This window comes from Fukomys damarensis, unplaced genomic scaffold (genome assembly GCF_012274545.1).
Source record: "Fukomys damarensis isolate Sample0158 unplaced genomic scaffold, DMR_v1.0_HiC HiC_scaffold_13, whole genome shotgun sequence".
NCBI classification, from domain to species: Eukaryota; Metazoa; Chordata; class Mammalia; order Rodentia; family Bathyergidae; genus Fukomys; species Fukomys damarensis.
In genome coordinates this window covers 33,940,326-33,965,257 of record NW_022900925.1, presented here as the reverse complement: position 1 = coordinate 33,965,257, position 24,932 = coordinate 33,940,326, and the positions used below count along the sequence as shown (strand labels likewise).

The 24,932-nt window shown below is 47.1% G+C and overlaps 1 protein-coding gene across 4 annotated transcripts in view; it reads left to right on the top strand.

The window, feature by feature from the left end:
• Kat7 (lysine acetyltransferase 7) overlaps nt 1–24,932 on the top strand; it is a 35,691-nt gene that overhangs the window by 3,650 nt on the left and 7,109 nt on the right. For 3 of the 4 annotated variants that reach the window (XR_002025217.2, XR_002025218.2, XM_010620138.3), the window contains exons 3-12: nt 2,499–2,675; nt 3,554–3,793; nt 6,471–6,553; nt 10,650–10,739; nt 12,497–12,595; nt 17,102–17,212; nt 19,043–19,234; nt 21,844–21,933; nt 22,175–22,315; nt 23,533–23,626. Coding sequence is in view for 2 of the 4 variants with exons in the window: in XM_010620138.3 (XP_010618440.1) it covers nt 2,499–2,675; nt 3,554–3,793; nt 6,471–6,553; nt 10,650–10,739; nt 12,497–12,595; nt 17,102–17,212; nt 19,043–19,234; nt 21,844–21,933; nt 22,175–22,315; nt 23,533–23,626 (1,317 nt within the window). In the remaining 2 variants the exon portion in view is untranslated. The remainder of the gene's footprint in view (nt 1–2,498; nt 2,676–3,553; nt 3,794–6,470; nt 6,554–10,649; nt 10,740–12,496; nt 12,596–17,101; nt 17,213–19,042; nt 19,235–21,843; nt 21,934–22,174; nt 22,316–23,532; nt 23,627–24,932) is intronic. The other variant, XM_010620139.3, reaches the window with a different exon arrangement.

The following is a 24,932-nucleotide window of genomic DNA, read 5'->3' as shown; positions in this document are numbered from 1 at the left end:
GCTGAGGCAGGAAGATTGACACGAGTACAAGGCTGGCCTGAACAATATAGCAAGATCCTGTCTCAAAAAACCAAAAAAAGAGAAGAGTCTTGGAGTTGGAAGACAGTTTGAAGGGTCTCTAGTGCAGTTAGCTATCAGAGCTTAGGTTTGAGGGGTAGCTTTGACTCCTGTGGTTTGCACAGAGATTCCTGGGGGATGCAAGAGGATTACAGTTAATATGGAATGCTGATCAATACACGGTAATAGGTCAAGGGAAAAATTATAATCTTCTTTGAACACCTGAATAGCATTGATTTGGTTACTGCTGTATAAGTGTGTTATAAAATGAGAGGAAAACATCAGTAGGAATACTCTCTCTCAATAACCATTCCTAACCATTTTCTCACACAAGTATAGATATTTTACCTCGATTTCAGAACCTTTTCAGTTTTTACCACAGTGGGCCTGTTAAATTGATGCTATAATTTAATAACTACGCTAGACTAGGATACTGAAATAGAAAGTTGATAATTCCTGCCTTAACGAAGCTCAGAGTGTAGTGTGTGATAAAGATACATGTCTTTGTTTTTACATACCCAGGGCTTTTGTACTGATCTACATCCCTGGCCCTTTTTATTTGGAGAGAGTGGCCCAGCTTGCGACCCCTCCTGCCTCAGCCTCCAGGGTACTGGGATCACAAGTGTGCACCACCCTGCCCCGCTGTGAATTGAGAGTGGGGTGGGCTGGGGATTTAGCTCAGTGGTTCCGGCGTCTGCCTTGCAAGCACAAGGACCTAAGTTTGATCCCCGGTACCACCAAAAAAAAAAAAATCCAACAGATGAGTGAGCTTCACAGCATTTTTGGGCCGGGGATTTAGCTCAGTGGTTCTGGTGCCTGCCTCACAAGCACAAAGGCCCGAGTTTGATCCCCGGTACCAAAAAAAAAGAGAGAGAGAGAGGATGCACTGTGGGAAGGGTTGTGACAGATTTATTTCCTTCGAGTGCCCTGGAAGCCCAGATGTGGGGCAGCAACTTGGAGCAGGCCTGTGGGGGGAGGCCTCACGAGATCTCACAGGAGTTTACAGGTTGAAAGATGGGAAGATGTTGTTCTAGGCAGAGGGAAAAGCATACGCAAAGAGAGGGAGATAATGTTGTGAGAAACTATAACTGGCCGTGCCCTGGACACCTGAAAGTTATGTTCGGAGACAGGTCGGAAATGCGTTAAGTTTTGTGTCTCAGTCGTTGTTGTACTCGGTGGCCACAGAGGCACGTAAATCCCAAGAGCATCATTGACAGTGTGGTCTAAGGAAGGCCACTCCCTCGAGAGCAAACCATAGGCTGCCTCTCGAACACATCCCCAGAGGTGGGGTGCAGGCGAACAGCTTGCTGCGTGCTCACTCCCCACCTGAAAGTTTGAGAGTTTCAGCGTCCTCCTTTCGAGTCTTTACAGCTTCAGCAGTATCCTAGGGTAATGTTGTGTCTCCGTTGTGCTTTAATTTTGGTTTGAATTTCTTTCATTTCCTTTGTCCTCAGGTAGGAGGTGTAAAGGGCTGCTGAGTCTTCAGGATAGGTTTTGCCTTCTGAAAGAATTTAAGAAGCCTTGTTCTTTTGTTTGTTTGTTTGTTTGTTTGTTTTTTGAGACGGGGCCTCCCTATGTAGTTGAGACTGACCTGGAACTCACTATGAAGCCCAGGCTGTCTCCAATTCACAGCGACCCTGCTGCCTCAGCCTCCCGAGTACTGGGATCACAGGCGTGCGCCACCACGCCCGCCTAAGAAGCCTTGTTCTTATCTTTAGGGTCTGTTATGATTTTCTATTTTGAGAAACAAAAGCAGCCCTTAAAGGAAATATTTGTCATACTGTTAGTAATAGAATATTTTTTTATGCAGGGGCTTTGAGGAATGTGCTGCCAGTACTTTCCCTTTGTTTTTCTTTCTTTTTCCTGCTTTTGAGACAGGGTCTCACGGTGTATGTAAGTCATTCTGGTCTTGCACTTACTACCTAGCCCAGGCTGGTTTTGAACTCGGTGATCCTCCTGCCTCATCCTCCAGAGAACTAGAATAGGCATGCGCCACCGCACCCGGCATCTTTTTTTTTTTCTGATACCACTTATCGAACTCAGGACCCTGTGCTTGCGAGGTAGGCGCAGGTGCCACTAAGCTAAATCCCCTGTCCCGAACCCAGCATCATTTTTTTTGTGGGCAGGAAACAGGCTTGAAGGATGAATTTTCCCTAGATGCCAAGCTCGTTGCTTTGGTGGTGCGGAGTTGAATCACGTTCAGTCCAGATTCCAGACCTTAGACTGTTTACGCTGTACTGTATTGTATCTCTATACCTGAACTGACCTCTTTTGCTTATGTGTTATTTAATAAAATAGATCTTCTAATGATTTGTTGGATTTTGTGGACTATGAAGAGGAGGAAGAGAAATTACCTTCTAATGAATCATACGTGGATGAGAAATAAACAGATTTCCTTCTCTTTTCCTTTGTTTTATGATTTCTTTTAAAACTGGGATCAGACTCCAGCCCTGTTAGAAACTTGCAGTCCTTTGGCACTGAGGAGCCTGCGTATTCTACCAGAAGAGTGACCCGTAGTCAACAGCAGCCCAACCCAGTGACTCCAAAAAAGTATCCCCTTCGGCAGACGCGCTCATCTGGCTCAGAAACCGAGCAGGTGGTCGATTTCTCAGACAGAGGTGAGTGGTACGCGTTGCAGGGGGTTTGGTGGGTCCCTGACGGAGGGCATGGGCACCCACAGGGATGCCTGACGCAGACCAGAGTCAGCTGGGTCTGCCTGGTACTTTTGTCTTGCTGAGGACCATGTGCTTGTGGATTTTCTTTGACTTGTATGAGATTGGACTTGGAACAGGACAAAGGGAGTAGGGCCTTCTTACCCACAGACAAAGAAGGCTTTGCCCAGTTCTCTTAGAGCTGTGCTTATCAGTCTGTTTACCTCCAGATTTCTAAGTAGAACTGGTCTTCACTCAGTTAACCTATGACATTGGGATTTACCAGCCCCAAGCCTTAGAGATTAGAAAGTGCTGAGCTGCTTCTAACCTACTGATATGGTGTGTTGCTTGCATGTATTTAAAATTTTAAAATTTGTTGCCAATACTTGGAAGTGTAGAGATTTCATATAAAAATCTGAGGACCTCACCGGCACAAAGTCCCAAGTTCAATCCCTGGTGCTAAAAAAAAAGAAAAAAATATATCTGAGTTGAGCTAGGCACAGTGGCGCATGCCTGTGATCCCAGCACTTGGGAGGCTGAGGCAGGAGGACGGCTGTGAGTTCAGAGCCAGCCTGAAAGATTCAGTAAGACTCTGTCTTTAAAAAAAAAAAAGACTTAATTGGTAGCTTGTTTTTAAACTGGTCATTTGCCCATAGCAGTAGTTGGCTGTGGCTGCAGAGTACTTATCCCCTTAGCCCGAACAGTGAGCTGTTGGAGCTTGCCCAGTCCCTGCTGTAGGGATTTGTTTTGCCATCCCTGATTTGGAGCCACTCAATTCTTGGGAATAGTAAACTTCTAAATAAATGAACCCCATTCATGGATTCTGTCCGTTACTTTTGCTTTAGAAACCAAAAATGCAGCCGATCACGACGAATCACCACCTCGAACCCCAACGGGAAACGCACCTTCTTCCGAGTCTGACATAGACATCTCCAGCCCCAACGTGTCTCATGATGAGAGCGTCGCCAAGGACATGTCCCTGAAGGACTCAGGCAGCGACCTCTCGCATCGCCCCAAGCGCCGTCGCTTCCATGAGAGCTACAATTTCAACATGAAGTGTCCCACGCCAGGCTGTAATTCTCTAGGTCAGTGTGGCCCTGCCTCCCGACACCCAGCATTCCGCGCTTCTCTCTGGAGTTAGGGTCATCCAGAGATGTCCTGTGTCCTGTTGTGATTTAGCTTCATAGACTCTTCCATGTTACCAGTAACGGTGATTGATCCTCTTGAATAAATGCATTTCCGCTTTTATTCGTAATAAATCTAGTGCAAGGCAATTAACTAAGATGGACTGTTTACTTTGGGAGATTTTCTTTTTCTTTTTTCTCTCTTGATTTTTTTTTGGTACCGGGGATTGAACGCGGGTCCTTGCGCTTGCAAGACAGGCCACCGAACCGCTCAGCTAAATCCCCGGCCCTCTCTTGAGTTTTCGAGACAGGGCTTCCCTGTGTAGTTCAGGCTCGTCTTGAACTCACTGTGTAGCCCAGGCTGGCCTTGAACTCTTAGAGATTCTTCTGCCTCAGCCTCCTGAATGCTGGATTGCAGGTGGGCACCACCACATCCGGCATTTGAGAGCTTCTCTCAGTGAACTGTTCCCTCCTTTTCCTAGCAAAAGCAAAACCAGAGAAGACCAGATCTCTCATGTGGGGTATAGTTCCCGCTTTTGAAGGCCAGTGGAGTGGAGCCAGTGCAGAATGGTGGTCTCACGGCCACAGCTGGTGAGGAAATGAGAAAAACAGATTTTTTTATGAAGAGGCCGTGAGACTCATAGCATCCACATGAGCCCCTGGCCTTTTGTGACTAGTATCGGGTCTCCTGGCTTTGTGTACTTATTAAGTATAAACAAGATAAAAGATTTCTTCCTGGATAAATAAGTCTCTCATTGTTTTCGGAAGACTTTTAACCCTTACTGAATCTTTAGGGATTCTCAGGATGATTTGAAGCTTTGAGCTGAAGGGTTTTGCCTTTGTCTCAGGTTGGAAGGGTTGGTCTGGGAGAGGAGGTGTCCTTCCCTCCGAATATTCTCATTTCCCAGTGCATATGAAGGTTACGTACACTGTACTGCAGTCTCCCAAGTCTTTGGAGCAAGGTGCGCACCTTAATTTAAAAATACTTTCTTGTTAAAACATACTAATGATCGTCTGAGCTGTTAGAAAAACCGTGTCAGTACACTTGCTCCACAGATTGGCCCCAAACCTTTAATTTGTAAAAAAAAAAACAAAAACGCAGCCTCTGCAGAGTGCAGTAAAGTGAGAGAACGTCTGTATCCAAACCAGCTTGGGTAGCAGCAATGCTGCACTTTACGCAGGATCTGATCTTTTCTGACACCGGTGTCATCAAAAACAGTGCGGTGCTGGGACAGCTGAGATAGCAGCAGGCGACAGGAAGTCTTCGGTCCCTTTCAGTGTTACGGGGCCACTGTCTCCTGTGTCGTCCCGTCCGTTGTTGACCGAAACGTTGTTACGGGGTGCGTGACTGTTAGCACATTTGACAACAGTCCCGGAGATCTGGCGGTCTGAATGTCACAAACCCATCCCCTCAAATTCTTGGACAGTTTCTGCTCTTTGAAGCTTACTCTATAAATCATGTTACATCATTTTTTTAAAAAAATTGGGTTGCCCTGGGAATTGAACCCAGGACTTTGTACTGAGCTACCCCAGCCCTTTGTATTTTCTGAGACAGGGTCTCACTGAGTCAGTAAGTTGCCCAGGCTGGGCCCAAGCTTGCAATCTGCTTGCCTCAGCCTCCCCGAGTGTTGGGATAACAGCTAACGTGCTGCACGCCCAGCTGTTGCGTAATTTTTTAAATCCCAGTGTATCTTCTACCTAACATTAAATTTCTTTTTCCATCAGAGAAGGTGAAGATTTTTGTAGACTTATAATTCAGTTTAGCTACTTTATCTTTTTACCCCATTGGCATTGTCTCACCAGCCTTTTCAGTCTCTGTTCTATAAAACCTCTTGGTCGAGGAGATGTATATAAGGAAACAATTCCCTATTCCCTTTGTTTTTTTCTTTTTGTTCTTTTTTTTTTTTTTTTTGGCACTACAGATTGAATCTAGGGCCTTTGATTGAACTACATCACCAGTCCTTTTTTAATTCTTTATTTTGGGAGAGGGTCTTGCTAAGTCCCTAAGTTGCTTAGCCTGGGCTTGAACTTGGCATCCTCCTGCCTCGGTCTCAAAATGCTGTCTTATGTGACAGAATAGGCTGTTTTCTTCTCCATTTTTCATAAGTTTCTTTTGCTTATTGAAAGGAATTAAATTCAGATCAGATAGCATCACATAGTAGAAAGAATCGTACACTCATACCAGGACATGATTCATTTAACCCACCAAAAAAGTGTACCTCTTTGTAATTTCATGCCTTATTATAAATGTGTGACTTTGTGATGACATTTTGGGGTTTGGTAGTATGTATTTATATCGTCAGAACAGAAGGAGCCCCAATTTATATTAAACGTAACATAGGTATGTTGAAAGATTGCCAGGTGTGTTCTGTGAAAGAAAAAGCCTGGGGCCGCGGATTTAGCCCAGTGGTTCCGCCGCCCGCCTCACAAGCACACGGTCCCAAGTTCAATCCCCAGTACCAAAAAAAACAAAGAAAAAGACTTCGGTGGTGACAAGTTGTGATCCTAATAGCGCTTACCTTTGGTTGGTTCATCTGATAGATAAAGGTGGAATAGCAAGCACACAGGCTTGTTGTAGAGAGAAATGTCCTTTGAAGCTGAAGTCTTTCCAGGAGTGACCTCTCCCCTTCTTGAACAGGACACCTCACCGGGAAACACGAACGACACTTCTCCATCTCGGGATGCCCGCTCTATCACAACCTCTCCGCCGACGAATGCAAGGTAAACCGCCCTCTCCTCCTCTCTGCGCACTGTGGGGAGAGCTTGCTGGTGGCCTGGCGCTTGGCTGCACGCTGGGGCTGTGGCGGTGCACAAGGTGTGCGCCAGGTCCTCGTCCTTACGCTTTAGTGGAGAAATAGTTAAGAAAGAAAAAAAAAGATGTGTTCTTTGCAAAAACTGCTTGGGCAGACAGAAGAGTTACAGTATTTAGTGAGTGCTTCGGAAGACGTGAACATGGGATATTTGGGACACTGACCACCAGTGCATTGATATTTTCCATAGAAAATCGACTCCAGGGCCAGGTATTTAGCTCACTCCAGGGCCAGGTATTTAGCTCAGTGGTTTGGTGCCTGCCTTGCAAGCACAAGAACCTGAGTTCGATCCCCGGTACCAAAAAAAAAAAAGAGAATCGATTTCAAAGACTGCTAGGAAAAAAAAAAAAAAAGACTGCTGGGAACTGGCTTGTTCTACTGAGGCCTCATTTGCGTAGATATGGGATTTCAGTATCTGTGCATTAGATTCTCTCTTTGCAAATCGCTGAAGGTATTTTACTTTTTAATTTTTTTCATAGTTCTTTCCCACTTCCTCTGTCCATTTCTGCAGAAAAGTTTTCCCCTTTTTTGTACTCTTAAGTCATACCTACTCTTGGCTAATTCTTCTGTTAAATTCTTGAAAAATGTAGCTCCTTAGTCCCCTTTGGGAAGTGGAGAATGTATTTGAGAGCAGAGCCTAACATTCCATTCCACTGATCTCTTGTGGGTTGCTGCTTTCTGCAAGGGTGGCACCAAAGAACTAATTGTAGGGAAGCAAGAATTGAAGATGTTACTGAGATAGCTTGCTCGGAAGGTACTTAGGCAGGTCACCCTAACCGAATACTATGGTTACACCGAAGTCTCGCTCTTCGGTTGTTACTTTGCCAACAGAGCCCGTATCCCCAGGTTTGTGCTTGCCTGAGCAGGTTTCATTTTGAGAAAAAGTAGATCCCCAGCTTACACCCATTCTTCTTGATTCAGGAGCTTGTTCTCTGTTGACAGGCAGACCACAGGGCGAACGTGTCTTCGTGGGTTTGGCCTTTTCTGCTCAGTGTAGGCTCGACCTGTCGTCCGCCTGTGGTCTTCAATGAGGTCAAAGCATCAGTGAGTCTGCCACTATCGTTCAGAAGCTGGCCAGTGCTGGGTTCTGTCTTCCTCTCTGCTTTTAATAGATCTTCTCTGTGTCCCTTTAAATGTAACAGTTGACACCGTGGTTGGTTTTACATCAAAATCTTCCAAATGTGTAACTTTAAAAATGGTTAGCTGGGTGTGGTGGCTGAGACCTGTAATCCGAGCACTTGGGAGGCTGAGGCAGGAGGATCATGACTTTGAGGCCAGCCTGGGCAATTTAACAAGATCCTGTCTGCCCCCCGCCCCCCGTACTGGGGATCGAACTCAGGACCCTGTGCTCGCAAGGCAGGCGCAGTGCCACTGAGCTACATCCCTGGCCCTAGCAAAATTCTATCTTGAGAAAAAAGTTGGCGTGTAGCTGTATCAGCATGTTTGTTAAACAGTTTTAGAAAAAGAAGAATTTTCATCTGCGTAAGAAAATACTGAAAACAGGAAAATACTTGTGTGGTGAATTTTATTTTCCAAGGGCATCAAGGCTTAGCATAATTTGTCTTTACTTGGGGACTGTGTATTTGGAGGGTCAGGACAATTTCTGAACAGCACACATCGTTGTTACACCGAGAGTCTGAAATGGGAAGACCAGACAGTTTCATGCTGTTATAAATAGCTCTGGTTTTTCTTTTGTTGGTTTTGGGTTTTTTGCGGTGCTGGGGATCATGTCTTGGGCTTCACATGTGCTAGGCAAGTGCTCTTCACTGAGCTGCATCTCCTGCCCAGAAAAACCTTTAGAGTTTTAATACTGTATGGAGGGGCCTGGGGATTTGGCTTAGTGGTGCTACCGCCGGCCTCAAGCACAAGGGCCTGAGTTCGATCCCCGGTACCAAAAATAAATACATAAAAACAAACAAAATTCTCTGCATGTGTAGGACTGTGAGAATCCCGGTAACCCTTCAGTCAGTGACAGTGCCATTTTTATCTGGTCGTCTGTTTTTTGGAATGAGTCCATACTTGCAGTACGTGGTGTTCGCATTCCTTGTGTGGAGTTGGTGCCTGAACCGAACACATCTCGATTCCCTTTCCATCCCCCGTCCTTCTCCTCTCTCTCCATCCCCGATCCCCTTCCCATCCACTTCCTATGAGCTCTCTTTTGTTTGCGCTTTGTTTATATTTTGGGTTTCTCTCCGCCATCTACTTCTACGTCTGCATGTGCGAAATGTGTTTGCAGTTATCCGAGGGTTCAGTGAACAAGGTAAAAGACCACATTCGAGAGCTTACACTGCGAAGGAGGAGGCAGCAATGCCTAAAAATTAATCCGTGATGAGAATTAGAGTGAGCTGGGCTTGGTGGTGCACACCTGTAATCCCAGCACTTGGGAGGCTGGAAACTTGGTGAGTTCGAGGCCAGCCCGAACTGCGAGACCCTATCTCAAAAAACAAAGCAAACAAAGAATTTCCTAGAGTGATAAATACTGTGAGAAACCAAGACGGTGACTTTTAGGGGTCGGGGATCGCACAGTGCTTGTGCTGGGGGTGTGGTTAAGAAGGACTTTAGGAATCACTGGCATCTGATCTGGGACGTGGATGACGGCAAAGAGACTGGCACGTGAAGGTCTTGGTGAAGAGGTCGTGAAGTAGAAGGAACGTCAAGTGAGGAGGCCATGAGATGCGGACACACTGTAGGGTTTGAGGGATGGAAAGGGATGGAAAGTTTGCTGTCTGGCTGGAATTTGGTGGAAGGTGAGGCAGTAGGATCCAAGTTTTTGTTTGTTTGTTTGGTTTTTTTGAGACAGGGTCTCACTATGTAGTTGAGACTGACCTGGAACTCACTATGTAGCCCAGGCTGGTCTCGATCACTCAGCGATCCTCCTGCCTCAGCCTCTTGAGTGCTGGGATGACAGGTGTGTGCCACCATGCCCGGCTTTTTGCTGAGGGTGGTCTTGAATTCATGGAGATCCTCCTGCTTCAGCTTGTCCCATCATGCCTGCCTTAGGGAGTATATTTTTATTCCGAAAGGCAGCGGAAGGCATTTGGAGGACCGAGCAGAGATGGATACAGTTTCAAAAAGCATTTTGTGGAAATCATAACTTGCTAGTGAGTGGAGACTGGACCATCGGGGAGACAGGTGAAGCGAGGAGCAGATTTCCAGTCTGGTAGGAGGTGGTGGCCTGGGCCCGTGTGGGGTCACTGTGGAGCCTGAGATTCTCAGTGGCTTTTGGAAGGGAGCAAGGAACTAGCCTGGCGGATGGATTTAATGTGAGGTGCGTGACCTGATCGGATTTTGAGATGGCGTTTCCATTAATCGATGTCAAGGAGATTTGGGTGGATCAGATTCTTGGGGAATATTAGTTGCTCTGTTGTGGTGCTGCTGTTTTAGTGGTGAAATGGAAGAGGCAGTTGGATGTGAGGTCTCAGTTCCCACTGGTGAAATTGAAACTATTGAGAGCTGATGGGATTTGTCTGAGATTATGTAACTGTGGAGTTCAGTTTCCCTGTAGATCTGAAGCCAGGTTTTGTCTCTGTCTCTGTCTCTTTCTCGCTCTTCATCTTGCTGTGTTGCCAGGCTGTCTGTGAATTCCTGGGCTCCAGCAGTCCTCCTGTCTCAGCCTCGTGAGTATCTGGGACCAGAGTCACACATCTCTGTGCCTGGCTGGAGCCCAGGTTCCCTGTTTCTTTATACTTCCTCACTCTAGTCTTCCACTTCTTCAAAGTTTCTTGTCCATTTTATATGGAAAGAATCTGGGCTCAGAGGCATCAGACTTCCATAAAATCGTAGCTTTGCTGCCTTCAAGCTGTGATCCTTTTGCTTCTCTGCTGCTCAGCTACTGGCTGAGAAAGTGTAACTTGAAGCTTGCGTACCTCTGTCTTCTAGGCCATGACAGGTGTACTTTGGCTTTCAGAGCACAACACGACTCCACGGGATGGTTACTGTGTTCTTATGCTGTAAGTAAACGCAGTCTTAGGAGCGGGTGGATTTATTGACGTTGTTGATGGTTGCAGGTGAGAGCACAGAGCCGGGATAAGCAGATAGAAGAAAGGATGCTGTCCCACAGGCAAGATGACAACAACAGGCATGCAACCAGGCACCAGGTACGGGCCTTGTGACGCTCCGGCTGCCCACATGTGGAGAGATCTGTGTCGTGGGTCTCCTTCGCCCATAACTGTCTTCAGAGGCCTCTTCAGACCTCTTGTTTCCCAGGGTGCTTCCAAATAACTGCTCTTCCAGGCATAAACTCAGAAGGATCATGTTTGTTTTCCACATAGCTTTCAGGAAGCCAACTCTCTAGCTCCTAAGTGGAGGCATCAGGCTGTGTACAGTAGTAATGGTAATAAAAGATGGTCCGATTCTTTGAAAAATTGCACTTGTCCCATGTCCTCGCCTTGTGTGCTCCTGCTAACTCTTTCGAGTTTGCCCGCTGACCCCGTTCCCCTTGTTGGCCCACGTCCAAGGTCACCAGGGACTTTTCTTCAGCGCTTGACACTTGTTGACCAGGTTGCTTCTCTCTTCTTGTGAGGTCCTGGCAGCACCTGGCTCTGACTGTCTCTCCGCCTCCTGAATATTCAGGCCGCCTTGGTTGTGCTCGAGCCTTCTTCCTTTCTAAGTGGCGTTAGTCTTCCTCTTGCTCTTTTCCTGCCCGGAACTCTGTACGTGCACCGAGCAGAAGAGGCTGTATTTCTCCTTCGAGGCCTTGGGCAGCCCTTAGCGGAAGCAGGGCTTCTTCCCCAGTCTTCTCCTGCCCGCTTCTCGCTGTCAGCCTGTTTACACATAGCTTATCGTCTGAGTGTCTGCAAGGCAGAGGAGAGGGATGAAGTAAGGAGACAGATCTGGATCTGAATTCTGGGATCTCTTACTGGCCCTGGGCTCACGTCCCTAAACTCTATTTCTTCATTAATAAAAAAGAGCGATGTATGGGGCGGGGTGGCCTGTAATCCCTGCACTCTGGGAGGCTGAGGTAGGAAAAGTGCACCTGGACAATTGAGCAAGACACTGTGAAAAACTGAAAGAAGAGCTGGGGATGTAGTTCAGTGCAAAGAACCTGGGTTCAGATCCCCAGTACTGCAAAGAAAGAAAAAAAAAAAACAGGAAAGAAAAATTCGTACCTGTTGGACGTGATGGCATGTGCCTGTAAAACCAGCACTTTGGAGGCTAAAGCAGGAAGACCGCTGCTGCGATTTGAGGCCAGCCTGCTACATAAGGAGTTCAAGGCCAGCCTGATTACAAAGCAAGACCCTGTCTCAAAAAATAAAAAGCTGGGTGTGATGCTGCATGCCTGTAATCCTAGCACTCAGGAGGCAGGAGGGTCACCAGGAGTTCAAGGATAGACCGAACTTCATAATGAGATCCTGTCTCACAAAACAAAAACAAACAAAAGCCTACCTGGGTAGGTAATGAGCTGCATTGTGTGTCAGCGCTGTCGTCCCCAGTGTGTGGCAGGTAAGCATTCGCCGGAAATGCTACTGCGCCGTTTCATTATCCACTTTAGGTTCTGTTCTTACTCAATCTCAGTGCTTTGGGGACCTGATTGGGAATTATAAAATCGCTGTATTAGTCACAATGTGACTGTCAAGTTCTGGCCTCCCCCCCCCTTTAAAAAATTTTTGCCAGGCATGGTGGTGCACACCTGTGATCCCAACACTTGGGAGGCTGAGGCAGGAGGATTACCGTGAGCTTGAGGCCGGCCTGGGCTACATAGTGAGTTCAAGGCCAGCCTGAACTCCACAGTGAGACTCTGTCTCAAAATACACCCCCCCATTTTTTTTTTTTTTTAATTTGGATACTTTTGAAGCCTGACTTCATAATGGATTTTCTGTGTAGTTTTCTCAGTTCTCTCCTTTTTTCCTTTTAGGCACCAACAGAGAGGCAGCTGCGGTACAAAGAAAAGGTGGCTGAACTTAGGAAGAAAAGAAACTCTGGACTGAGCAAAGAACAGAAAGAGAAATACATGGTGAGGAGAAGTTCAGTGCCTAATTAGCATGAACTTCTATTGTGTTTGCTTCTCTTGCTCTAAGCATCTTTCAGACTTGCCATTGGCTCTTTTCTCCCCATAGCTATCGAGTGAGTAGTAGGCTGGCCGGGGTTACAGAGCGTACCACACATCCAGCTTGAAACTTACATTTTTAAAACGTTGGCTGAGAGTGGTGGTACACCTCTGTAATTCCAGGGCTCGGGAGGCTGAGGCAGGAGGATCACTGTGAGTTCTAAGCCAGCCTGGACTATACGTAACATGACCCTGTCTCAGAAAAACAAAAACAAACAAACAAAAAAATTGAATTTTCTAGTTGTTTGAAAACTTTCCTATTTGTTTATTTATTTGAAGGTTCTGGGAATCAGACTAGGCCTTTGCACATGCTGGGTACTATACCACGATCCCATACCCCAGTCCCTTCCCTATAATTTTATTTTATTTATTTATGTATGTATGTATGTATGTATGTATGTATGTATTTATTTATTTATTTTTGAGACAGGGTCTTACTATGTAGTTGAGACTGACCTGGAACTCACTATATAGCCCAGGCTGGTCTCGAACTCACAGTGATCCTCCTGCCTCAGCCTCCCGAGTGCTGGGATTATAGGAGAGTGCCACCATGCCTGGCCTTCCCTATAATTTTAAAGTGTTAAATCTACCCACTAGAACAGCAGTGGTGAACCTATGATAGCAGGCTGTTTGCATCCCTGAAAGCTCTAAAACCTCTACCATCACTGCACTAGAACAGTACCATGACATTGGAAATGTTTATATAAAGAGCAGATGTTCAAACTTCCAGTAAACTGCGATTTAATGGAAAAATAGTTTCCTCCATGATAATAATGTTTTTGTTGGGTAGTATATATCATTTCGCTATTTTTTTTTTAACTGTGAAACTAATAAACATATATAAGAAACAATAAGGAACAAGCTTGGTGTTGTGGCGCACACCACCACAGGAGGATTGCAAGTTTAAGCCCAGCCTGGGCAATTTAGCCACTTAGCCCTGACCCTGTCTCAAAAAAGATCTGGGGTGCATGTAGCTCAGCGTGAAGGCCCTGGGTTCAATCCCCAGTACTGAGGGAAAAAAGAAAGAATTAAGAAAAGTATATAGAAGAAGAAAAGATGAATTGTACACAGCTTGCATCTTGGGACATTTCTTGGCTCTTTTCATAATTACACCCCTACTATATATACTCCTACACTTTGAATTCTTTTTACTGAAATGTTCTTTTAAGCTAATTTCCTCATTTCATTAAAAAAATCGTCAACTTCTTTTGCATAAAAGTAGATTCTTAGGTAAAGATTTATTTTACTGTAAATGTAGTAATACATAAATGCTTTCCTTTGAAGACCCTAAAAATAGCCGGGCATGATGGTACAGGCTTGTTATCTGAGCCCCTTGGAAGTCAGAGGCAGGAGGGTCTCTGGAGTGCACGAGTTTGAGACCAGCCTGCCCACAGTGTAGTGAGACCCTTGCAGAGAGACAGCCAGGGAAAAGCAAGAGAAATGTTTAGGTAGAGTCTCGCTATGTAGCTCAGGTGGGCTTTGAACTCACTCTGTAGCCCAGGCTGGCCTTGAATTGGAGGGGTCCTCCTGCCTCAGCCTCCTAAGTGCTGGGATTTTACGCGTGCGCCACCACATCTGGGTATATATTACTTTAGTCTTCTTCTGATGAGTATTTTAGTATTTTTTGAAGAACCAGAATGTTCTATTTAGTCATTTGAATAGAATTAAATGTATAAACTTTTTGAATAGCATGGTATTTACCAGTCCTCATTGTCTTTAAAATAACCCCGAATGAACAGATCAAGATCAGGCCAGGAGATGGGGTGTTGCGGAGGTGAATTTGCTGGACTAATCGCCTGTAGTACGAGACCGCTCTGGGTTTGTGCCCCAGGGAGGGCTACAGTAGCAGGCTGGAGGGTGGCAGCTCAGTGCAGCGTGCACATGTGCGAGTTGGATGGCGTTGCCATCATATGGTGATGCCATTTGTTGAGTGCTTGTGATGCTCCCTTAACAACATTCCACACATGCGACTGTCCCACTGCATCGGGTGGCCTGAACCACTTGTGGTAGAAGGGGGTGCAGTCATGCCTGGGACAGCGGTGTGTAGCACCGGTGATTTGAGCTGCCCGGCAGTGAGATGTGAATTAAGGTTCCGTCGTGAACGTGTTACTCCGTGAGCAGCTCTGTCTGATAGATGGTGTTTTACTATTTTATGTATGGGAAAACTGGGGTTTCGAAGACATAACTGAGCCAGGCCTGGTGGCGCAGGCCTGTAATCCCAGCTAGTGGGGAGGCTGAGGCAAGAGGATCACCGTGAGTTCAAGGCCAAGCTGGGCTACATAGTGAGACTGTGTCTCAAAAAACAAACAAACAAACAAACAAAAAGATCTTTTTTTTTGACATTCATGAAACTAGAAGAAATGAGTAATCCTTAAAACCTGTCTCATGTAGGTGACAGAGTCCATAGGTTGTGGAACCAGATTAGCAGGAAGCAGTTTTAATAGGGTGAAAGGTCCTGGGGAAAGGCTTCTTCAGATGCTAATGTGTGTGGGACCTCCGGGTTCTTCCCGGGCTGAGCCCTCCCTGCCACTTGACTCTGTGGCCTCTTCCCGGAGGAGGTGGAGCCAGGAGGCCAGAGCCCAGAGCCCAGAGCGAAGAAGGACTAGAGGCAGAGTTAAACCGCAAAGCTTCCTGGTCTGATTTCCTTCCAGGAAAAGGATACTTGCAGTGATAAGCATGGTAAGATATGAAAGTTAAAGTTAAGACTGGGTTATTTTTATGCTTTTGATTCTCTGAGTTTTCTTTTTTTAAGTGGTGTAATATTTAGTAAGACATTTTAAAAACGGTACAGGCTGTTTTTCTTGTGGACTTGATTTGGAATTTTGTTATGTTTTATTTTAATTTTCTTTTTTCTTTATGGTTTCTTGAGACAGGGTCTAGCTATGGAGACTAGGCCAGCCTTGAACTCACGTAGTTCAGGCAGGCCCCAAACTCCTGGCAATCCTCCTGCCTCAGCCTCCAGAGTGTTGGGTTTATAGGTGTGCGCTGTCACATCTGGCAATTAAAAAAATTTTTTTTATCTTTTTTTTTTTTCCTTTGGTTTGTTGTTTTTAAAATAATTTTATTGTGGTAAAATAGACAAAACAAAGTTTTACCACTTGAACCCTGTTTTTTTGAGGGGGGGGCGTCGTTTCGGTTTTTTTGTCTACCTCCTTACTGCAGATATCCCTGACTTAGGACAGTTTGACTTAGGAGTTTTGTGATTTTTGCTTTGGTTTGGTTTGGGGCACTGCTAGTGGTGGACTCCAGGGCCTCACAGCTGTGAGCTGTGAGCGCACAGCTGTGGACTCTGGCGTCAGCGCAGAAACTGGCCTTGGAAGCTACCTTTTCCCAGGCAGCCTCACGCCCTTGGTGGACAGGGAATCACACGAAAGGGTTGACACTGTAAGACCTAAAATCTCACTTCCACTCCACGGAGCGTGAACAGCCGAAAGGCCTCCACGATGCTGGGCCCTAACACCCAGCGAGGCTCCGGGAGCTCGACGGAGAACGAGAAACCCAGGAAGGAACACACCAGGCTAGATGGTAAAGAGACCTTTATTAGTCTGGCCAGACGGCACTGCCGGAGCCAGGTGGCTCAGAGAGGCACCTAGCTCAGGGGCCGAGGTCCTCTTATAGGGAGTAAAAGGAGGGGGGTTAACATTTTGGGCTCACAGACAGGGGACAAAGGTCTGCTGACTTGAGATGGTGGTCAGCAGTCACATGCTCAACAGTCACATATTGATGAGTAACAGGTACCACCTATAGGATGTCTCAAAGGTCACCAAGACACTCCGGATGAGCAAACAGTTTGTCAATTAACTTGGGGCTCTATGTCTGGAGTCTCTAATTTACAGGTAGATTCAGATCCGGACTTCAAACAATACAAGAGTGATCCACATTCTTAGGCCAGGGCTGGAACAAAGGTCGGGGCTGTGGCTACAATGGGAGGGGTTCAGGACACTGTCTCCTAGGCCCTTTGCCATTTAGCAAGGGTTTGTAATTTAGGTCCCACAGACACAGGACTGCTCTGTCCAGCTGCCGGTGGGCTTTTCCTTCCAGGCTAACCCCGGGGGTGTGGGGGTTGGAGCCTCTGATCAGAGTGTGGCCAGATCAGGACTGGCGATGCGTACTGCCCCTGGGCTTGCCGTAGCTCGTGTTCTGCAGTGTCGTGTAACATTTTCTCCTGGAGAAGCTGAGGCGTGGATTCTAGTGGTGCAGGTGGGCACTTAGAGATCAAAGACACCGCTTTCCGGAGCTGTCGGGGTGGGGGGCTCTGCAGGGTCATTAGGGTGGGTAGCAGGCATCCATCCGGCGGTGTCGGGCAGTACCTGTCATCTCCTGGTGAGGAGCTTAGGGTCGTGGTGGGCGTCCATGGAGATGAAGGAGCTGTGTTGTTAGGGGCAGAGTGTCACGCTCTGGGTACTTTCCTAGGAACACAGGCAGACCTATGGGAACACGCGGGAACCGCTCTTGGAAAACCTGACAAGCGAGTACGACTTGGATCTCTTCCGCAGGGCACAAGCCCGGGCCTCAGAGGATTTGGTGAGTATGAAAACCTCCGAGCCCAGGGCCCTTGCGGAAGGCATTTCCAGTGGCCAAGAAAAATGATTAGCAACCAGCTTGGTGGGAATTAAATGGCCCTGGCTGCCTCTATCTCCTGTCCTTCTTTGGAGATTGTCCTCCCCTGTTATCTCCCTTACTCGAATTCCTTGTCATTTTTCCTGCCCTTCCACCCCAACTAGAAGGAGTTCCAGTGGGCTCCATTGTCTGTGGGTGTCCTTTTGTCTCCTTGGGGTAATTTGCAAGTCTGAGGACCTGGGGACTGGCAGTTGTCTTTCTTCTTTGTCACTGTGATGACCCAGCGGGACCTCCACTGTTGCAGGGTTTCCTCGGTCTTTCCGTAGACCTTTGAACGGCCCAGGAAGTCTCTGTGGTAACCATAGTTCATCACCACTGCCCTAGAGCTTTCAAAGTAACAGCAAAGGCAAAAGGAGGAAGGCTGTTGTTAGTGTGTTTTTGGTACCGGGGATTGAACTCAGGTCCTGTACTTGCGAGGCAGGTGGTAGAACCACCGAGCTGAATCCCCGGCCCTATTGTATGTTTTTGATTGTTGATATTTGAGATGGCTTCCCGCGCCATGGAGCTTAAGTTGAACGGGCTGGCTTTGAACTCTTGGGCTCAGCAGTCTTCTTACAGCTGCTTACCACTCTGTCTGGCTACCGTTGTGAGTTAAGCTTTGACCATGACGAACCCAGGCGTGGTGCCACAGGCCTGTACACCCAGCACTTGGGAGGCTGAGGGAGGAGGATCACCGTGAGTTTGAGGCCATCCTGGGCTACCTAGTGAGACTGTCTTCAAAAAGCCAAACTTTGACAAGGACGAGTTTTACATGTCTTTCCTTTTCATTTACATTCAGTTCGTGCTCAGGTTTGAATTCTGTTGATTGGGTTTATCTCTGATTTAACAGGTGCAAATGTGTCCAGGAAAACTGTTCATAAAGTGAATCTCATCTGCAGCCCCTCTGATCTGCACCCCACTACCCCTCACACCTGTGTAAAACTCTCCAGTACTAGATCAGTTAGAAACTTGCCGGAGGCAGGACTTGTGGGTCGGTGCCTGCGGGCCGGCACCCCTGGGCCAGCACAGGCTGTCGCTGCTGCTGGTTTCCTCCCTGCTGCCTGCACTGCCCTCCACCTGGGTCCCCTTCCGAGCTGCTTCTGCGGGCAGCTCACTGCCACCCAAGGAGCTGGAGAACCAGACCTGTTTTCTTCTATTACATTGCCATTCACACTTGAAAAATATTATCGAAAGAGCCTACTGTTTATTTTTAGAAGTGGGTATTGTGGGTCTGTTACCGAGATTCACATGACTTTATAAGACTACTACAGGCGAGGAAGGCACGTTCTAAATAATCTTGTCTAAGAATTTTTGTAAGAGCAGAGTGCTTGTATTCAGATCCAGTTTGGTTTAGGCTGCTGAAGGGGAAGAAAGTGTGTATTCCGGACTCATTCTGATGGGGCCCCCCGCTGGTGGCAGTCGAGCCGCTTGTGAGCCCTGGGCTCTGGACGCTGTAGGTGGGGGTTCCCACCAGCCTGCCCCACCGTGCCCCTTTAGTGTGAGTTGCTCATGGGTGGAAGGCAAATCTGCCCCAAGTTCTTTCCTCACTTTACACAACTGTTTGTTTTTGTTTTTTTGGTACTGGGGATCGAACTTGGGACCTTGCACTTGCAAGGCAGGTGGTGGCGCCACTGAGCTACGTCCCCAGCTTTGCATCACTTCAGCATGGTGACCTGCACACAAGATCACTATTTTTTTTTTTTTAAGACAACAAATTCTAATCCTCCTTTGACTTTTGATTTCTCTTGGCAATAGGAGAAGTTACGGCTGCAAGGCCAAATTACAGAGGGGAGCAACATGATTAAAACAATTGCCTTTGGCCGCTATGAGCTGGATACTTGGTACCATTCTCCCTATCCTGAGGAGTATGCGCGGCTGGGACGTCTCTACATGTGTGAATTCTGCTTAAAATATATGAAGAGCCAAACGATACTCCGCCGGCACATGGTGAGTGGGCTTGGGTCCCCATGCCTGGACCGTGTGGCCACATTATGGCGTCTCCGGGTTTGGCCCTCAGCGGTCACAGCAATGGGCTGAGGCGCAGGGAAACGATGTCTGCGTTCAGGACCAAGGCTTCAGTCCTCAGACCGGGCAGTGCTGCATGGCAGCCAGAGCGCAGAAGGCCTTAACCACCGCCTGTCACGGGCCCCGCCCTGCCCTGTCTTCATTTCTTCCTTCCTCAGAATATGAATTACCTCTGCTCACGGGGTTTGCATGTCCCAGACGAGCCAGAAGTACAGGGCCCTTATTCGGCAGGGCAGGGACAGTGTGGCTTACCTTGGGGTGTTGAAGGACTACATTCGCTCTGACACTGAAATGAGCAGAGCGCACCCTCGGGTACCTCAGCTGTTCGGTCCTTTCTGGTTTTTTACTATACTTCTTCCTGTTAAGAAGGCTTGCCTCTCCAGGTTCGATCCCCGGTACCCCCTCAAAAGAGTAGAATTGAATCTGACTTTCTCATTGGCAAATGGGCTTGCTAGATTCTTTTCCACTTTCACCCATTTTTCTTTCCCTCATTGTGGAATAAAAAGCTTTGTCTTAAGAGGATTTCTGCTGTAAAGTGGGGGCGTGGGACATGCAAGGTGTGGAAACCCTCTTTAGACAGAAGCACTTTCGTTATTTTGATAGCAAGAGTTTTGGGGACCTTCCAGGGTTTCTGTGATGCCAACCGCTCACAGCCCAGGCTTCCTGTGGTTCCTGTCCGGCGTGCTCTGCTCCCCAGTTGGGTGGTGCTGCTTTTTTGCATTCCTGCCTCTGGAGCACAGGGTCTGTGGGTTTGTGGCCCAGGGCTGCTGCTTTCATTTAAGCCCTTGAAACTGGCACCCTCACCAGAGGGCAGCAGGGGCCTGGCCTGGGGGACACTGGAGCAGAGCAGCGGTGTGGGGACTGGATCTGGCACAGACTGGACTGCAGATGAGGAAAACTAACGGTATGGGCTCCTTACCACTCACATGTCTTTCTTTACTATTTAGTAACCCTAACCAGTGAAGGAGCCAACAGGGCAAGAAACTAGGTAAATTCAGACCGACTAAACAGTACACACTGTTCCATTCTATGCCTTTTCTGCTTCTCAGAGTTTCGGGTGTGATCACTGAGGTCCTCTGTCGTTGCCTTGGCTTCTGTTTCTAAACACGGGCCGGATCTGATCGTTTCCTTAGTTTAGTTATGGTCAGAAAGAGGAATGATGGGTGGAACTCACAGCGCCCCCCTTTAATAAATACTCGGGTTTATAGTTTCACAATTGGATTGTGATTCTTATTTTATCCCATTTTCCTTCTCCTCCCTGTATACAAAAGCTGTTTCCATTTTTTCCTTTTGTTTTCACCTTTTTTCTTAGCCCTTCCTTTCCCCCTCCCTCCTCCCTTGTTCCCCTTCCCATTTGAACACTTTCTTCCCATTTCCTAACATCCATTATGCAACTCACCCCTTAGGGATTGTGATTCTTGATTGATCCTCTCCCCCCAAAAAATCACAATAAAATTACTTAATTAAAAATGTGACACATATATAGAATTTTTAAAAACATTCTTGGGGAGGTACTGGGGATCAAACCCAAGACCTTTGTCCTGAGCTGCATCTTCAGCCCCCCACACAGACCTTTTTTTTTTGGTACCAGGGCTCAAACTCAGGACCTTGTGCTTGCGAGACCCAGCTCTTTTTTGTTATTTTTTATTTCAAGACAATCTTGCTAAGTGGCCTAGGCTGAGCTCAAACTTTCAGTCCTCCTGCCTCAACCTCCCAGATTGCTGGCATTGCCAGCAAGCACCACCATGACTATTTTTAAATATTTTGAAATGTATTTACTTAAAACTGCTCAAGAATTCATGTAATTACAGCAATGGGTGGCTGTGCTAAAAGTTTTGGCAAGACTAGGGGTGCAGCTGAGGGGTAGAGAGCTTGCCTAGTATGCATGAGGCCCTGGGTTTGATCCCAGCACCGCTAAAAGAAAGAAAAATCATACTGTACATGCGCTCTTGTGTGAGGAAGTGGAGGGGTGGGGGAACCTTGTGCCCCCTTGTGGCCATTTGCCTCCCAGCTGCCCGCTATCTGCCAGGCCACTTTGCTTTAGTTGGAAGCCTTGGGACTTTCCCTTGTACCCTTGTGTGACAGAGTCTGCATTTGCACACACAGGGACAGACAGTGGTTAATGGTATTTATTACTGTGGGTCCCTTTTCTAATCTGAAAAACAGCCTGGTAAAGGTGAGAGTAAAGTATACTACTTAGACCTCTAAGCCGCTGGAAATAAGCCGCTTAAGAATTTCCTGCTAGTGTGAGGCATTTTATAATACACCGAGGTGTTCTTATCTGTGTGCCTTTCCCAGAGTGGGTCATCATAATCTCCTCTCTGAGACGGGGCCAGAATGTAATCCAGAAAACTTGTTCCAAACTGCTATAAAAATGCCAAGTATACTGTCGTTTGTTTTCCTGGAAAAAGAAATCTGCTTTGCTGTATGTCTTCAAGTTAACCAAATCTGACCTGTGGTTCTTGTTCCTTTTGAAGCGCCTTTCCCGTAAGTGGGCTTCGGTACCCTGATGTGAGTTCTTTCCCTTGCAGGCCAAGTGTGTGTGGAAACACCCGCCTGGAGATGAGATATATCGCAAAGGCTCAATCTCGGTGTTCGAAGTAGATGGCAAGAAAAACAAAGTAAGATGTGGCAACCTAGGAAAGGGTGGTGGTGGCGGTGTTGAACGCACACAGGTTTCCAAGGGAGTGAGTTTCATCTTCACCCCACCTTGTAAAAGAAGACGGTTAGTCCCTGTATTTTGGCCATAGAAGCGTTCCTTCCATGTCATATATATAGTAATGTCACAGCCACCCTTTTAGGCTTTTGGCTGCTAGGTCTGGAACCCACTGGCCCACCTACAAACTCTTTCTCTGCTTCTAGATCTACTGCCAAAACCTGTGCCTGTTGGCCAAGCTTTTCCTGGACCACAAGACTTTGTATTATGATGTAGAACCTTTCCTGTTCTACGTCATGACAGAAGCGGACAACACTGGCTGTCACCTGATTGGGTATTTTTCCAAGGTCAGCGGGGATGAAGTTCCCATCTGGAGCAGGGCATGGGTGCATTTGGGGGCTCAAGTCTGTGCTGGAAAGAGGCCGTCCCCTGATAACAGCCAGCTCTTTAAGAAAAAAGGCAAACCCATGTGTCAAAGATAGTTTAATGAGCCTGGCGTGGTGGTGCACACCTATAATCCTAGCACTCGGGAGGCTGAGGCAGGAGGATCGCTGTGAGTTTGAGACCAGCCTGGGCTACGTAGTGAGTTCGGGTCAGTCTCAACTCCATAGTGAGAGCCTGTCTCAAAAAACAAACAAAAAAAAAAGTTTAATGAAAATGTTCGAGTCTTTATTAAAAGCTTCTGATGTATTCATTTCTGGACTTGTCGGCTGGAGCTGCCTATTACTGGCTCAGCTCTCCCTGCTAACCCTCAAGCTCTCATCTTGAAGTCAAGCCGACTTCCCAGCTTTGCCATCTATGTCTGTAGCTTAACACCAGGGATAAATGCCGACCACCTGGTTCTTGCGCTTGGCTTCTAGCACAGCCCCTTGAGCGTCAGTGCCTCTGTGGCCGATTTGCCATATGACTTTTTAGTGTAACAGTGGAGTTGAGATAAAATCCATATACCGTACAACTCACTGGCTCCAAGTAGTGCAGCTCGGTGGTTTTAGTATATTCACAGAGTCAGAGTCAGATGACCACGGTGCAGTTGTCAGTTTTTATCATCTTGAGAAGAAATGCTGTACTCAGGAACAGTGAGACCCCGTTTTCACTCACTCCTCCTCGTCTTTCTGTCTCTATAACTTTTCCTGTTGTGGACATTTCTTATAAATGAAATCATAGAATATGTGATTTGGTCATTTTTTGATTCCCTTCCAGAAATGAAGACTTATATTTTATTTCCTTTCTCTTCTGGTACACTGTCTCCTTTTGAAATTTTGCTTTTAAATTTGCTTCTGTGTAGAATGACTCAGTAGTAGTCTTGACCTTGCTTTGCTCTGCGGCTGTCTAGAAGCCAGAGCTGCCCCTTCAAATGAGACTGGAAGTCTCAGAGCTAGAGAAACCCCGGATTCAAGGCTTCGGCCATCAGAAAGGGTGTGGCGACCAGCTAGGAGTCGGACAGCCTCTCCCTAGGACTGGTTAGTGAGAGTTTTTGCAGGAAGCCTTATTGGGTGTCTGCGGGGAATGCTGAAACCTTTAGCCCCAAATCCTCATTACCTGATCTATTCCCTCTTGATTTTAGGAAAAAAATTCATTCCTCAACTACAACGTATCCTGTATCCTTACCATGCCTCAGTACATGAGACAGGGCTACGGCAAGATGCTGATTGATTTCAGTAAGTGAAAGTGCTAGCCCATCAGCTCCACAGGGCAGGCGGGCGGGCGGGCGGCCCCTGAATGCTGTTTGTCATCTATAGTCCTGACACGCGTGTAGCAAATGAACAAGGAGGTGGGGAAAACCTGGACTTGGTCTGTCTGCCTGATTCACATTGAACACTGAGAATGAGTCCAGGAGCCAGAGCTAATTAGTGGGGATGTAGAGCAATACAGTCAGCTTTGTGGGGTCATCCCAGGTTGAGACTTTGAGACAGCACAGACATATGTAAGGCCTCACATGTGGGCCTTTGATATGTGGGATTTTACTGACTTGAAGGATTTGTCTAGAGGAAGCCCAGGTCCCTGATACAGGCTTTGAGCATTGGACACGGCCATCATTCGTTGTGGACTCTTTGTGAGTTTGTCCACTCACAAAATTGAACTCCTTACCCCGAGTCAGTCTCAGTGCTTTTGTGATTGCTCACAGCCAAGCACAGAGCAGGACAGACTGAGTCCCTGAGTCCCTGAGTCCCTGGAGCATATATTTGAGCAGCCTTCTAATAGGTGTCCTGATTGGGCTCTTCTGCTGTGAACAAGTGTTTGTGGTTTGTCGGAGTTCCATTGTTGTGCTCTTTGTTGGTGATTTCTAGGGGCCCCTTGGCGTGTTTCCCAGCCAGGAGGACTGATGTACTTGCAGTGGTGAGAAGAGCTGCAGGCTGCAGTTACTGTGCTTGGGCCCTGAACACAACACCTCTGATCACCAGTGGGGCCCGTTCCATAAACACATTTCTTTTGCCGGTTCCGTGGTGCACGCCTGTAGTCCCAGCATTTGGGTCTGAAGCAGGTGGATCATTGCAAGTTTGAGGCCATCCTGGGCCCGTAGTAAGACCCTGTCTCAGTCAGTCAGTCTATCAATCAAGTTCAGAGATTTAAAATACAGAAAAAGCTTTGAAATGAAATGTCTGTTTGTTATTTGAGACAGCGTTTCGCTGCATAGTTCAGGCTGGCCTTGAACTCACTGTGTAGTTCAGGCTTGCCTCAAACTGGGGACAATCCCCCTGCCTCAGCCTCCCTAGTGCTGGGACTCGTAGGCATGTGCCACCACACCCGGCTATTTTTGACCTCTGGCTCCAGGGGTGTTTTTAGTGCCTGATATAAGTAATGCAATCACATGCTCTCCCCTTGGATTCATACAAAGGTAGCATGTTCAGCGTGGCCACACCACACATCCCATTGAATGGCTGGACCCCAACGGGTACAGTAGAATGGATTGTCCTTAATTAAGCCTTCTGCCTTTGCATTCTGATCTTTGCTATTAGGATGAGC